This window comes from Lacerta agilis, chromosome 9, assembly GCF_009819535.1.
Source record: "Lacerta agilis isolate rLacAgi1 chromosome 9, rLacAgi1.pri, whole genome shotgun sequence".
NCBI lineage: Eukaryota > Metazoa > Chordata > Lepidosauria > Squamata > Lacertidae > Lacerta > Lacerta agilis.
The window spans coordinates 49,365,060-49,379,625 of NC_046320.1; the positions used below are offsets into that span (position 1 = coordinate 49,365,060).

The following is a 14,566-nucleotide window of genomic DNA, read 5'->3' on the forward strand; positions in this document are numbered from 1 at the left end:
TGAAGATGATATTTATATTTCTGGCATTTTTCATTAAAAAGGGATTCAGAGTGATTTTTTTAAAGGACTGAGAAGTCAAATATTGGCATTGTATTAAAGCTTTTGGTGAAAAGTATTGCGAAATAAAATTGGATAATGAATGATCATGATAATTGTATAACTGGAACAAATGGGAATAAACAATTTGATAGCTTCTTGAGCTAAAATGAATCATAGCATTTATTTAATCTGATGGAGGAAGGGAATACAAAGGGAAACAAATTAGCCATTTTTTGCCGTCATGATTTTTTTTTAGCAAAAACTGGAAACAGAAAAACCCAGAGCATTGTCATGGGTGTAATATATAATTTCTTTCTTCATAATATATATTGAGACATTTTATTTTTTATGAAGTGACTGACAAATGTAAATAAAATTATTTTATACAGACATGATCTTGATGGGATGGATGGTAAAGGATTTGGTATGGGGTACAGGTCTCAGCAGAGCCAAGAAAACAGGCATAAGTTGGTTGGTTACCTGTTTTTAAAGAGACTTTGGAGAATATTAATTAGGATTAGTAAAGGTCCCTGGGTTTCCACTTCCCTCAACTCCAATCCTTCCATTTAACTTTGTTTCTTTGGTTTTAACCAAAGATTTTCTCCCCCACCAACTATGGGTTAGCTGGTGGACTTAAATAAGAACTGCTGAGAGCTAAAATATCAGGGGGAAATTAAAGGGAAGCATATGATTCATGCTGTTCTATTCTGTTTCTTGGTACTCACTTCCTTTGTCACTGTAATATGCACTGTGAATCTTCTGTTCAAGAAATTGTTTTTTCCTTCCTCCTTATGATCATAGAATCATAGAATCACAGAGTTGGAAATGCAGTACTGCTGCCTGCTGCAAACCAATGGGGTTCATAATAGGGCTATATATCTAAATAAACCACCTCCTGTTGCAGCTTTATACTAAAACACAGTACTGGGCTAGTCCTATAGTTCAGCCAGCTCTATGACTTACAAAGTCACCATGCAATTCACAGCCAGTGAAAACTCAGGCTTACTGAGTTCTTAAGAATTTTGCAGGATACCCAGCTAATGTATAAAGAAAAAGCACACTCTTTACACCACCATAGAGACCCAAATTATGCAATGTATAAAATTATTTTTCGTAAGCCAAACATTCTTCTCCCCCATTGCAGTAATATATATATAGAAGAAGAAGAAGAGTTTGGATTTGATATCCCGCTTTATCACTACCCGAAGGAGTCTCAAAGCGGCTAACATTCTCCTTTCCCTTCCTCCCCCACAACTAACACTCTGTGAAGTGAGTGAGGCTGAGAGACTTCAGAGAAGTGTGACTAGCCCAAGCAGCTGCATGTGGAGGAGCGGAGACGCGAACCCGGTTCCCCAGATTAGGAGACTATCGCTCTTAACCACTACACCACACTGGCTCTCTTGTGATTCATAGAATCATAGAAATGTAGAGTTGGAAGGGACCCTGAGGATCATTTAGTCCAACCCCCTACAATGCAAGAATACACAGCTGTACCATACAGGGATTGAACCTGCAACCTTGGTGTTTATCAGCACCACACTCTAACCAACTGAGCTATCCAGGATATATTATAGTGGCATATGTGATTATCTATATCTAAGAGTAATGTATGTGAATGGAGGTATGTATAAGATGAATAAAGGAGCATATGGAGTGTGTAAGAGACAGAACAAGGGCACAGAGAATAAATTATGGGCCACTCCCTGCCTCACAGCTATGATTTTAGGTGGGTCTCTGCTTGTTATTGCCAATTTACAAAATGCAACAGCATCAACAATGCATTACTATAGGATATAGGAGAAGGCCTAACTCCATCACACATATTATAAAACTGCATGGGTATTGGTGGCTGTAAAAATATGTATATATATTTAAAATCACCTAACTGTATATAGCTTGGGGGCCCTTAGTGCAGTGAACTTCAGTGGTGCCACACACAGATTAAACAGTGCCATCTGACTACAGATGACCTTTTATTTTGTGATTTGCAAATTCCTTCTACCCTTTCTCTTTCTGAAGCCTTTTCTGTTGGATGCTGTGAGTCAGCAGCTACCAAAATAGATCAAAGACTCCTGCCTGAGATACTGCGGCATTTCCTTCTATGTAAAAGAGAAAGGAGCATTATTCCAGAGGGTGCCTTGCAGTTGTGGCTTGTGAATATCCACTGTTCATTAATATCACACACTGAACCTGACTACAGATTTAGTATATTTGGGACCACATTTTTTTTAATTGCTAAATTAATGACCAAGTGCACAACTTGCAAGCCCTACTGAAATGAACGGTCTTTTTGCACAGTTTCATTCCATCTCAAAGGGCTTTCTGCATGTGCACAAAGGCCACAATCCACTGCGTCCCTTTGCATGCACCGATTTCTCCCAACCTTCAAGTATCAGCTTGCATTGTGACAGAGTAATGCTGCTCTTTGGCAAAAGAAGGGGAAATTAATGCAACTTGGCAAAATTTGAAATTTATACAACCCTGTACAGGTACTGAATCTGAACACAATATATCAATTACATCAATGATTTTTAGACTTCCACTGAATACAAACCATCATCTACATCAATGACCTTCAGATTTTCTGCTTTAATAGCATGTTACTAAGTTTTAGATAGAGGCAGAATTTAGAAATGAATGCCCCACCCCATTCCAAAATAGCTACGTGTTCAGAACGTGAGCAGTAAGTTCAGGCCATTTCAAACTATTACATTATTATTATTATTATTATTATTATTATTATTATTATTATTATTATTATTTGTATACCGCCCTTCATCCAAAGATCCCAGGGCGGTTCACAACAGAAAGATGCAAAATGATTATACAAAATACATGAAGCAAAACCAATAACACTCCTTCCACAAACGCATTGAAAAAGCCATGTAATGTTAATCAGCCGAATGCCTGGTTGAAGAGAAATGTTTTTGCCTGGCACCTAAAGATATCTAATTAAGGCATCAGGTGAGCCTGCCTTCCCCCACCCAAAAAACTTACCTTTCGCATGCAGCATTGGATAGTGTGTATGCAAAAGAGAGGTTTATGTCATAGGCCAGCATTATCTCTGAAAATGTTCTCAGTGTAAGGCTCCCACTGCAAAGATCCCTGGGGATTGCAGTTGGACATGCATTCTGACAAACTATAATTCCCACAGACCTTTGTGACAGAATCTGCTCAGCTGTTAGGTATTCAAGGCTAATGAAAGTCTGAATAGCTGCTCTCTCCTTCACACACACCTCCACTGGTTATTACTGTAGGTTTTGGGGAAAGGAAAGTGAGTGGCAGGGCTTGCGAGGTGAGGGAGGAGACACATTAATTGCAGGGAAGAAGCATTTTCATGTTATGCTGTTGTATTGAGGCTTGAAGCACATAGGGAAAGTGGAGACAACAAAGAGTTGAAGTGAAGATCAGGCATAGGTCAAGTCAGGTCTAGGCAAAGTGAAGGCACTTCTCCTAAAGCAGCTCAGGGCCCTTGGCAGCTATGGCAGCTGGGGTTTGGACGATGCTATCTCAGCCCAGAGCCAGGGCCATTCGAGACCTTTTTGTAGACTGGCAGGACTAGCACTGCAGTTGGGCCCACCTCACTGAGGAGATGGCTGTGCTGACTTCAAGGACTCTTGTCTGCAGTATCTAACTGTAGAAGGGAAGAAGGAAACTACACTCTCAGACTAGGAAGGCCCACAGGGGAGTGCTGAAGGTCCTTTCTATGTATTTCCTTCTCATCTATGTCTACCTCAAGATACAACATTGTGCCGTATTCTGAGGCCATGGAAAGCATTTGGAAAGGGTCATTTCCACCCCCTAAGATTCTGTTTGTGAAGAAGCGTAGAAAGAACCATTCTTATTTCAAATTGAGATGAGTTTGTCCATGTTGCTTTTCCATACCAATGTTGTGCTGAGGAACCCTTGGATGCTGCAGAGTATTCTAGGACATACTTAGGGTGCACTCTAATTTTGTATGGTGCATCAACCAGATGAGGTCAGTCTGACCACTGCCCCATGTAAACTGTGAATATGACCTAGAATGCACAAGTGACCCCAATGAGAAAATCTTCAAACTTAAAAGATGTTCCAGGAACACAGTTTGAAAATCAGTTATATTGATTCTGGAGGGCCGAAAATGTATTGTTGCATGCTGAGGATCAATAGTACTATATCCTTATTTGAAAATATACAAGAGTGAAAAAGGTATATTTGGAGAAGCATAAAAAGGCGGCTTCAAGAATATTGGAATTCAGTTTATGTACCTATAGGGCTCCTCGCTGAATTCCATGCCTCAAAATGAAGTTCTACAGGCCAGGAGAAAGCTTGTAATTTCATAATCTGAAGACTGAGAGATGCGTTTCCATTGCTAATGAGCCATGATTTGCAAAATATCTGATTTAGCTGCTGCGCTCCAGCTGCTGGTGAGGTTTCAATATGTCCCACTGTGCTGAATAATTTGGGAACTTCACTGTGTGTGACCAATTAACCTTGAGTCAGATTTGCCAATTTAAGGCTTAGAGCACTTTATACAACACTGCATTTTTATAAAGCAGAAAATGCGAAACATACCTGAGATTGTGCATTAATATTGGCTCCTTCCTTCACTAGAACTTTGACAACTTCAGCCTGCCCAGCCAAGGATGCAATATGCAATGCAGTATTGCCTTTCTGTTTGATAAAATATAATAGTAATAATGATTTATTCATAGACAGATTTGCCCAAAACCCAAGGTTCAAAGCAGCTTTCAATAAACAGTATTTTCATTCACATTTATAACATCAATTGAAACTTTAGCATTCTTGCATTAAAACAATTCAATAACTTTCTCTTCATTTATAATAAACCCCCTAGAATTAAGGCTACCCAAAAATTTCTTAGAGAGAAATGTTTTTGGCCTCTCTCTCTTAGCTAGGGAGGTTCATAATGTGGGAACCTCTTATTTAAATTCTTTGACTCATATGGTATGTATATAATACCACCATGTTCTTGCTATGCACTGCCTTTCAGTGATGCAGACCAGTTTTGATAAACCTAATAATCCAGAATATGCACAAGCACAGAACTGAAGGCAAGCAAGGCAATAAAGCTGCATCCCTTGAACTGGTTTTGTCTCATACTGCCAGCTATTAACACAAAGACAAAAAAAGGGGAAATTATTCTCAATCAGAAAAAAATCCTAAGGAGTAATATGAATTTACTTTCTACTTGCATGACAAGGGAGTGTAGTGGAAACTCGCGGAAGATCTTTGTAATCACGAGGAGTCAGGTTACATGTCCTATTCCCTTTTCCTCCTCTAATTAGCAAAGTAAGGTTGCTTGTGAGGAGGATGCAATTAGTCGAGAACACCTTCAGCTGCCAATGACCTTGGCCAAGCCACACTCAGGTGCCTGATTCCCTGACCATTCGGGAATGGTGCCTGATGGCCAGGTGAAAACAATCAAACTTAAGTCGGCTATATAAGCAAGGGAATGGAGGGGACAGATTGGGGCTTCGCCACAGACTAGGTCTTGGGTGCTGTGGGGTTTCTGGTGTGAGGGATCTCTCCCGCTGCTCTCTTGAAGCCCCGGGCGGCAGAAGAGGAGGAGATTTGTGTTTGGGCGTTGGTCAGGTACGCTACGTTTGTCTGATTGTATCTAGAAAATTAAAGCATACTTTTTTTGTGTTCTTCTTCCATCTGTGTGTTTTATTGGATCCAGATTCAAAAAAAGGAGAACCCTGCCCCTTGGCAGAACATTTGGCGCTGTGAGCAGGATCTGGAGACAATGCCCTGGTGGAAGAAGAAAAGCCCTAGGCAGGAGGATGGCCAGAGCCATATCCCTGGTTGGCCCAGCACTAGTGCTTGGGCACCAGTGGCTCAAATTTTGAACCAGTTGACCCCACCAGTGTCATGGGATGCTGAGATGGCTGGGTTTGGAGGTGCTACCCCTATGGCTGTGTCTAAGTGTTTGCAGCTAATGGGGATAGAGAAAGGTGCGGGGCAGAAGACAGTGGGGGGGCTTGGATGGGTCCTACTCACTGCGCTCCGGAGTGTTTGGGAGCAATTAGAAGCCTCTCAGAGGAAGGTACAGCAGCAATTAGAGGACATCGCTGCTTTAAAGGACCAGCAGGCAATTCTTAAGGAGGTGCTAGAAAGCGCTCGGGGGAGGGAAGAACTGGCTAAGGAGCGGGCTGCCACTATGGCTATTCGCTTCGCTAAAATGAAACACCCAAAGCGGGTAAGAAAGAAGTGTATCCCTAACCCTCGGAAGGTTAGAGCCCTCATTGCTTCCCGGGAATGGGACCCCAAGACATGGAGTGGGGACATTTGGGATTCTAGTGATGAGGAGTCAGAATGGACAGAGGGAGAAGATGAGGGGAATGAAGAGGAATGGGTTGCTGAGGCACGTCCTCTAGTGACCAACAAGAGTAAGGGACCGCCAGGTAACCCACAAGCGGCCCAGGCCACCCGGATAGTACGGGATTACACTCAGCAGGAGTTGGCGGAAATGGCAAAGACAAACAGGCAAAAACCCGGGGAGGGGTTGAGCCAATGGCTGGTTAGGTTGTGGGACCAGGGAACTACCAGTCTTTACTTGACGGGGAGGAGTTGGTAAAATTGGGGACCCTATCTCGTGATACATTGGTTAATCAGTTTTTGCGCATGCCTAATTTGGGTGCAACAGGTTCCCTATTTCAGTGGTGTGTAGAGGCTGTATACGCCAGATACCCCGCCCCAATGGATTGGGAAGAACAGCCAGGCCCCTGGCAAACCATTGAGGAAGCCATAGAACAGCTGCGTGGCATGGCTTTGCAGGCTGGGATCTATCAGCAAGGGTTCCAGGGACCAGAGAGTCAGCGTCTCACTGCCGGTATGAGGGCGCGGCTGTTAAAGGGCGCACCCTCACATATGCGTGGCCCATTGTTAGCGCTGCTGGGCCCCGCCCAAGGGAGACCTGTTGGTGAAGTTGTTCTCTTGATAGGACAATTAGGGGAGGCAGAGAGAGAAAATGTCGCTAAACCCCGCGCCCGAATAGCACAGGAGAAGGGAAAATCAGGGACTGATAAGAAGTCCTTCACCAGGACAGATAAAACATCCTCCACCCCTAAGGTGACGAGGAAGCAGATGTTTTTGGAATTATTGGAAGCAGGGGTTCGCAAGGAAGATATAGATGGCATTCCCACTGCAGAAATGTACAACTTGTGGAAGCAAAAATGTGCAGGGAAAATTAAAAAGGAGGGGACTGGCCCCCGGGTCAGGGGCACGGTTACGCCGACTGCCCCACCCCCGGAGTCACTGTACCCCTCTTTGTCAGAACATAGGTGGGAAATACCCCAACCTACTGGATAGGGGTGTGGCAGGGCTCCAGCGGTGAGGCCAATAAAGACGGCTATCCCTGGGGACCCGCGCCCACACATTCCTTAACCATTCATTGGTCCAAAGCAAATGTGCAGCGAGTGTTAGCTCTCATGGATACTGGAGCTGAGGTCACTCTGATATATGGTAATCCAGCAAAACATAAGGGAGAGATTGTATATATTAACGCGTATGGGGATGGGGAAGAACTCACCACCCGAGTAAGACTGCGTGTGGCTTTGGGGGATTCGCTCCCCTTTTGGGCAAGAGTCTACATATCCCATGTACCAGAGTACATCATTGGGATAGACCTGTTGCAAGGTCGGAGTTTTATACCCCGCTAGGAAGATACGTTTTTGGGGTCAGAGCAATCACAGTAGGTAGGGCCAAGTGGACCCCACTCAAGATACCACCACCTGCCAAGCCTGTAAATGTTAAACAATATCGGCTTCCAGGTGGCCATGAAGAAATATCTCGTACAATCCAAGGGCTCCTTGAGGTGGGGATATTAAGGCCGGCTGCATCTCCCTTTAACGCCCCCGTGTGGCCAGTGAAAAAGCCTGACGGTACATGGAGGATGACGGTAGATTATCGTCAACTGAACAAACATGCCCCGCCCCTGGCCGTAGCTGTACCTGATATGGTAACTTTGTTAGAACATATTGAGAAGAACGCCGGGGTGTGGCATGCGGTAATTGACTTAGCAAATGCCTTCTTCTCTATCCCAATTGATGCAGAATCGCAAGATCAGTTTGCTTTTACATGGGAGGGAAGACAGTATACTTTCCAAGTCTTACCGCAAGGGTATCTGCATAGTCCCACCTTATGTCATGGGCTAGTGGCTAGGGACCTGCAGCAGATTACACTGAGCCTAGCCCTGTTTTTAGCCCACTACATTGATGATGTCTTTATCTCGGGACCCACGGAAGAAGATGTGCAGCAAGGGTTAATAACAGTGATTGACCATATGCGGTCCCGAGGGTGGGAGATCAACCCCAAGAAAATTCAGGGCCCTGCTCAGCAGGTACAATTCCTAGGGGTGGTGTGGGCTGGACCAGTGAGGCATATCCCTGAAAAAGTTCTGAATGTAATCGCTACCCTCCAGGCTCCTACGTCCAAAACCGAAGCCCAGCGGCTGGTAGGACTGATGGAGTACTGGAGACAGCATATACCACATCTAGCCCAGATACTAAGACCCGTGTATAACGTGACACGAAAGAAGGCTCAGTTTGAATGGGGGGAGCTGCAGGAGAAAGCTCTGTCTGATGCCAAAGCGGCCGTGGCAGCTGCTATGCCTTTAGGTCCTTACCTTAAAGGGCAACCATTTGAGTTACAAGTCTCTGCAAATAAGGAAGTTGCAGTCTGGAGCTTGTGGCAGAAAAGCCTGCAGGGGAAGCGCGTCCCCCTAGGATTTTGGTCTCGTAAATTGCCCACGGTTCAGTACACCCCTTTTGAAAAGCAGCTTTTAGCATGCTATTGGGCCTTGGTTGAAACTGCTAGGCTAACTGGATCCGACCCTGTTGTATTACGACCAGCCATTCCTATCATGGCTGGGTGAATGATGATTCTACCAGTCCCAGGGTAGGGAGAGCTCAACAATCTTCCCTTATAAAGTGGAAGTGGTATATTGCAGAAAGAGCTAGACCTGGTTCTCATGGGGTGAGCGCACTGCAGGAGCAAGTGTTGGCTGTGACTCCTACAGGGGAAGAAATCCAAGAAATTCCTAGCTTAGAACTTAAAGATCCCCCAGCACAGGAAGCTCCCCCGTATGAGCAGGTTACTCATGACGAAGTCTGGTTCACCGATGGCTCCGCCCGTTATCAGGGAAATGAGCGAGTCTGGCGTGCCGCCGCTTTAAATCCTCGAAAACAAATTACTCTGACCAGAGGAGGAAAAGGGAAGTCCAGCCAATATGCTGAGTTAATGGCTGTATTAATGGTCATGGAACATGCAATTGAGCAAGGAGGGGATGTTGTATATATCTATACTGATTCTTGGGCTGTGTTTAAAGGGCTGACTGTATGGTTTCCAAAGTGGAAACAGGATGGCTTTTGCATCCACAGCCGACCATTGTGGGGGCAGGACCTCTGGATAAAACTGGATCAAATGCTCTCAAAAGTACAAATGCACGTTGGACATGTAGATGGACATACAACAGGGACACCTGTTGCCCTGTACAATCAGGCTGCTGATCGGTTAGCAAGAGTACGGACAGCTACTCCAGAAGACGAAGAAGAGTTATTGGTATTAGCACGCTGGGCGCATGTCAAGGCAGGGCATCTGGGGGCCAAAGCCACCAAAGAATGGGCCATCAAGAGAGGCATTCCATGTTCAGTGAGTGCCGCTGCCACAGTGGTTGCTAATTGTCAAGTGTGCTCCCAGGTGAGACAGATGCCTCTGTCTAAGACACCCATGGGAAAATTACATCGGGGAAGTGGTCCTGGGCAAATATGGCAGATTGATTATATAGGACCCTTACCCAAATGTGGACGTTGGCAGTATGCATTAACCATGGTAGACACCTTTTCAGGGTATCTTTTGACTTACCCCTGCGCACGAGCGAACCAGCAGAACACCATAAAGGGGTTGGAGATGTTAATACGGAGGTATGGAGCGCCCCTTCAGGTACAGAGTGACAATGGGAGTCATTTGCAGGGGGAGAGGTAAAAGATTGGGCAAATGAATGGAATATCCAGTGGATATATCATATTCCTCACCACCCACAGGCTTCTGGGTTGGTAGAACGGCTAAATGGGTTACTAAAGCAAAAGCTTAAACAGTTGACCCCCACCCATACCCTGAAGGGGTGGGGTAAAGTTCTAGATCAGGCGGAATTTGAACTAAATAGCCGTCCACTATGCGCTGGCCAAACACCATTGCAACGAATGATAAGTTTGCCAGCGCCAGCACCAGTGGAGTACCTAAAGGTCTGGAAACTCCAACCTTATGGCCAGCCACCCCTCCGAGCGACGCCCGATAGTGCTGGGGCTGACCTCATAACCCCTAAGGATGTGGTGGTACCAGCCGGAGGGCAGGTACTAGTACCCTTGGGGATTGGGGTCACCGTTCCCCATGGAACCTATGGGCGCATCGCACCTCGATCCAGCCTAGCCTTAAAAGGCTTGCAGGTTTTAGGAGGGGTGGTGGACGCCGACTACCAAGGAGAAGTAAAGGTGCTCCTCCATAATGTCAGCACTCAAGATGCATCTCTGCTAACAGGACAACGAATAGCGCAACTCATTTGCGAGCGTATCAGTGTACCCGATATTCAGGAAGCACCAGGTCCACCTCCATCTACTGTCAGGAGGAGAGGAGAGTTTGGATCTACAGATACCACTCTCACCTCTGGACAGAAGGTATGGGTGGTATACCCCGATCAGCCAAACAGACCTGGAGAGATTGTTAGTAAGGGACCTGGGGCCACCTACTGGGTGCTTTTGGCAAATGCTACTGCACCCATATGTTTAGATGCAGCCAAGCTGAAGCGGCGAGAATAATGACTCTCCTATTTCTTTGTAATACGCCATAATAATTTTCTTATTATATGCTTCTAGGACACCATGAATTGGTGGTGGTGGGTAATAGTCTGCCTCTGTGCGCACATCTATGATCAATCGAATCCTCCTGAGTTGAACACGACTACGCTGCTGCTGTGTGAACAACCAGCTCTGTCTCAAAGGCGATGGCTCCCCGGCATCCATGGCAGATGTATGAATGTGACTGGACAGGGGACATGGATGATGTCTGGCAAACGACTGTGAATTTTACTTTAATGTTAGTTCTATGGACAAAGGAATGATGTTAAAAATTAAACATGAGGGAGCAGAGTTAGTGCGAGTGATGCGAGATGTTGGGGATCTCACTGTGCATCATTGGTGGGACATATTCTCCGGATGGAGTCCCACCATGACCAATATTTTGAACCTGGCCTTGCATCCGGTTATCATTGTTTTGGTGATTATATGTATTTCCATGATCTTCACTTGTTTTTTGTTTGTTAAAATTAAGCAGCTGTATGCAAAGGTGCAACCTATGTGGGCTATACTCAATCAAATGACACCGAGGATGAAAAGGAAATAGGATATGTTAAGGGGTGGAGTGTAGTGGAAACTCGCGGAAGATCTTTGTAATCACGAGGAGTCAGGTTACATGTCCTATTCCCTTTTCCTCCTCTAATTAGCAAAGTAAGGTTGCTTGTGAGGAGGATGCAATTAGTCGAGAACACCTTCAGCTGCCAATGACCTTGGCCAAGCCACACTCAGGTGCCTGATTCCCTGACCATTCGGGAATGGTGCCTGATGGCCAGGTGAAAACAATCAAACTTAAGTCGGCTATATAAGCAAGGGAATGGAGGGACAGATTGGGGCTTCGCCACAGACTAGGTCTTGGGTGCTGTGGGGTTTCTGGTGTGAGGGATCTCTCCCGCTGCTCTCTGAAGCCCCGGGCGGCAGAAGAGGAGGAGATTTGTGTTTGGGCGTTGGTCAGGTACGCTACGTTTGTCTGATTGTATCTAGAAAATTAAAGCATACTTTTTTTTGTGTTCTTCTTCCATCTGTGTGTTTTATTGGATCCAGATTCAAAAAAAGGAGAACCCTGCCCCTTGGCAGAACAGGGAGCAGTTTTCATGGGAACACAGGAAACTCCTTATACACAGTCAGACCATTGCCTCACAGTATTGTCTACATAGGAAACTTCAGACCTGGGGGAAGAATGAGGCCCTCCAGGCAGGGGCATAGTGTGGGAGGGGGCTGCTGGGGCCATAGACCCAAGAGCATTTTTCGGGGGGGGGGGGGTTGGCAGGGCAGCATGAGGAGGACACAACAGGCATGTGACTTTCCAATCAGTCCAAAGCCCATCTGTTCATGGAGACCAAGTCTGGATCCAACTCTTTGTCATCTCTGTGATTATATAGTATAGAAGAGGATTCTTTGATTCTCCTGTGTTTTTACTTTGAAGCCAACAGATGTACCAAGGGAGGGTTGGTGTGAGTTTGGTAGGGATTGCAGAGGTCGATGGAAAGTGTGTGCTTGCATTCTTGAGGCATGCACAGCCGACGTTAATGAGGAAGGACAGAGTACAGTGCTGTTGTCAGATGGAAGGTGTGTGAGACATATACTCAGGAGTCTCAGCACATGTTTCAGAAACACTGCCTAACGGATCTTAATGCAGAGTTGAAACAAATAATGTTCATCATTAGTTCGTTTCAGGAATAGAATCATAGAATCAAAAATGGCTGTGGGGCTCTCACAATGTCTCTTTCCCTCTCCCTGCCCCCTTTCCTTGTCTATTGTGTTTTTATATTAGAATGTAAGCCTTCAGACAAAGACTGTCTTGTTTTAAATGACTGTTTGCAAACCACTCTGGGAGCCTTTTTGACTAAAGAGCTGGATACAAATGTTCTAAATATGTAAACGTTACTGTACTACAGCTCCCATCATCCCTAACCTGACCATGTCACTGATCAAAGCTGTAGTCCAACCACATTGTCTAACCTTGCACTATTTCAGTGTGTGTGCGTGTGCGTGTGCACACACAGAGAGAGAAACAGACAGAACCATTTATATATAATGATACAGTGAATATATTACCTTAGTAGCAGAGTCCACTGCAGAACCTCTTTCCAGCAATTCCTGAACCAGCCCCACGTGGCCTTCTTTGGCAGCCAGGTGTAGAGCATTGAGTCCATTCTGCAAGGAAAAAATAAAAAAATAACAATCTTCACATTAATCACAAACTTCCCATTTGGCCCCTCTTAAAGGGGTATAATCCTAGCGGTATAGCACACGCTTTGAATACGGAAAATCTTAGCTGCAAGCACGGACATCAGCAGCTAAAAAGTTCTCAGCTGGCACAGCCACTTCCAGTCAAAGACTGGTCTGTGGTCTCATCCCATTCACATATGAAGCTCCAGGTCCCACATTCAATGCGTGCACGGTCGTGCCATCCACCACGTGCACTGCACAAACACCTGTACATCTCTCTCAACATTTCTAAAGTAAATAAACTTTATTCACATTAGCCAAAGGCCATAGCAACAATAAAACGTTACAATGTTTTATAAAAAGTACATATTAGAATCCTGAATTATCAATCAGTTAATTTCCCTTATTCTAATTGCCCCAGCTATGAAGCTAGCAACCTTAGCTGTTATCTGGTCATTTTGGTCTGATAGAAGGAAGTGCATTATGGCCGTGGTTGAGCACCCTCTCAACATTTGCAAATACAGTAAGAAATTTTGAGTCACAGAAAGAGATACCGTACCTTTGAAATCTCATAGACTCTGCCCACACATTTCCCATGGGAGTGTGGGGGAGGCACAAAGGAAGCTGCCTAGCAAGCAAAAGGTTGGACAGATTTCTAATCTCTATGACCTCTCCCTATCCCACTGATGTACTGATCTCAAAATGGGTAGATTTCAGGAAGTTCTAAGGAGTCCACATAGTAGCACCCTCATTTAAACTTCTCAAAGTCTACTTGAAGCGAACCTCTGAGTGCAGTATATAAAACAAGAATTGGATGGGGTTTCTCCCATTTCTGTCCATTCAAGTGTTGAAAAATCTTCTTGGCCCTCCCTGTGCTCAGAGTTACCTGGCTTGCCAACTTCACATATTTGTTTGTTAAAACTATTTACCATCCGCTCAGTTCTACAGTAGAGTACATAAATAATTTTTAAAACACAACTTTTAAAATAAAACAACACCTCCTCTATCAGATACACAGACTTAAAGGCGGTGGGGGTGGTTCTTTGTAAACAAATAAGAAATCAGATCATTTCTCAAACATGGATATTTAAATTCTGGCTGCCAAATGCAGCCACTTTATTTGCACCCAACGAAAACGAAATGGCTCTAGTATATCCAACATCTGTTATTACTTTCATTATTTATATAACAGTAAACCACTCTGGCTGTCCCAGAATATACCTAAATATCAGAAACTGTGTCAAAGTTTTTCTGGCAACTATAAATAGATTCCAAGTGAGAGAAGTTTACTATTTTATTTCCTTGATTTTAGGGAAATCTTAATCCTGATTTAACCACTTCTGGGTCAAACAAAAGTTTTATTCCAAAAATCATTTTAATAATCCCCACCCCCAGTAATGAATAACTCCACCACACATGCAGAGGACTAAAGGCTGCATGCATGCTATAAATCCCAATAAAGTACATTTTCTCTTTCAAAGAATTCTAAGTGCCATAGTATGTTA

The 14,566-nt window shown here is 44.6% G+C and overlaps 1 protein-coding gene across 50 annotated transcripts in view; it reads right to left on the bottom strand.

The window, feature by feature from the left end:
• ANK2 (ankyrin 2) overlaps positions 1-14,566 on the bottom strand; it is a 308,768-nt gene that overhangs the window by 113,179 nt on the left and 181,023 nt on the right. For all 50 annotated transcript variants that reach the window (XM_033160054.1, XM_033160064.1, XM_033160052.1 and 47 more), the window contains 2 exons: positions 12,948-13,046; positions 4,594-4,692 (listed from right to left, as the gene is read on the bottom strand). In XM_033160054.1, the coding sequence (XP_033015945.1) occupies positions 4,594-4,692; positions 12,948-13,046 (198 nt within the window). The remainder of the gene's footprint in view (positions 1-4,593; positions 4,693-12,947; positions 13,047-14,566) is intronic.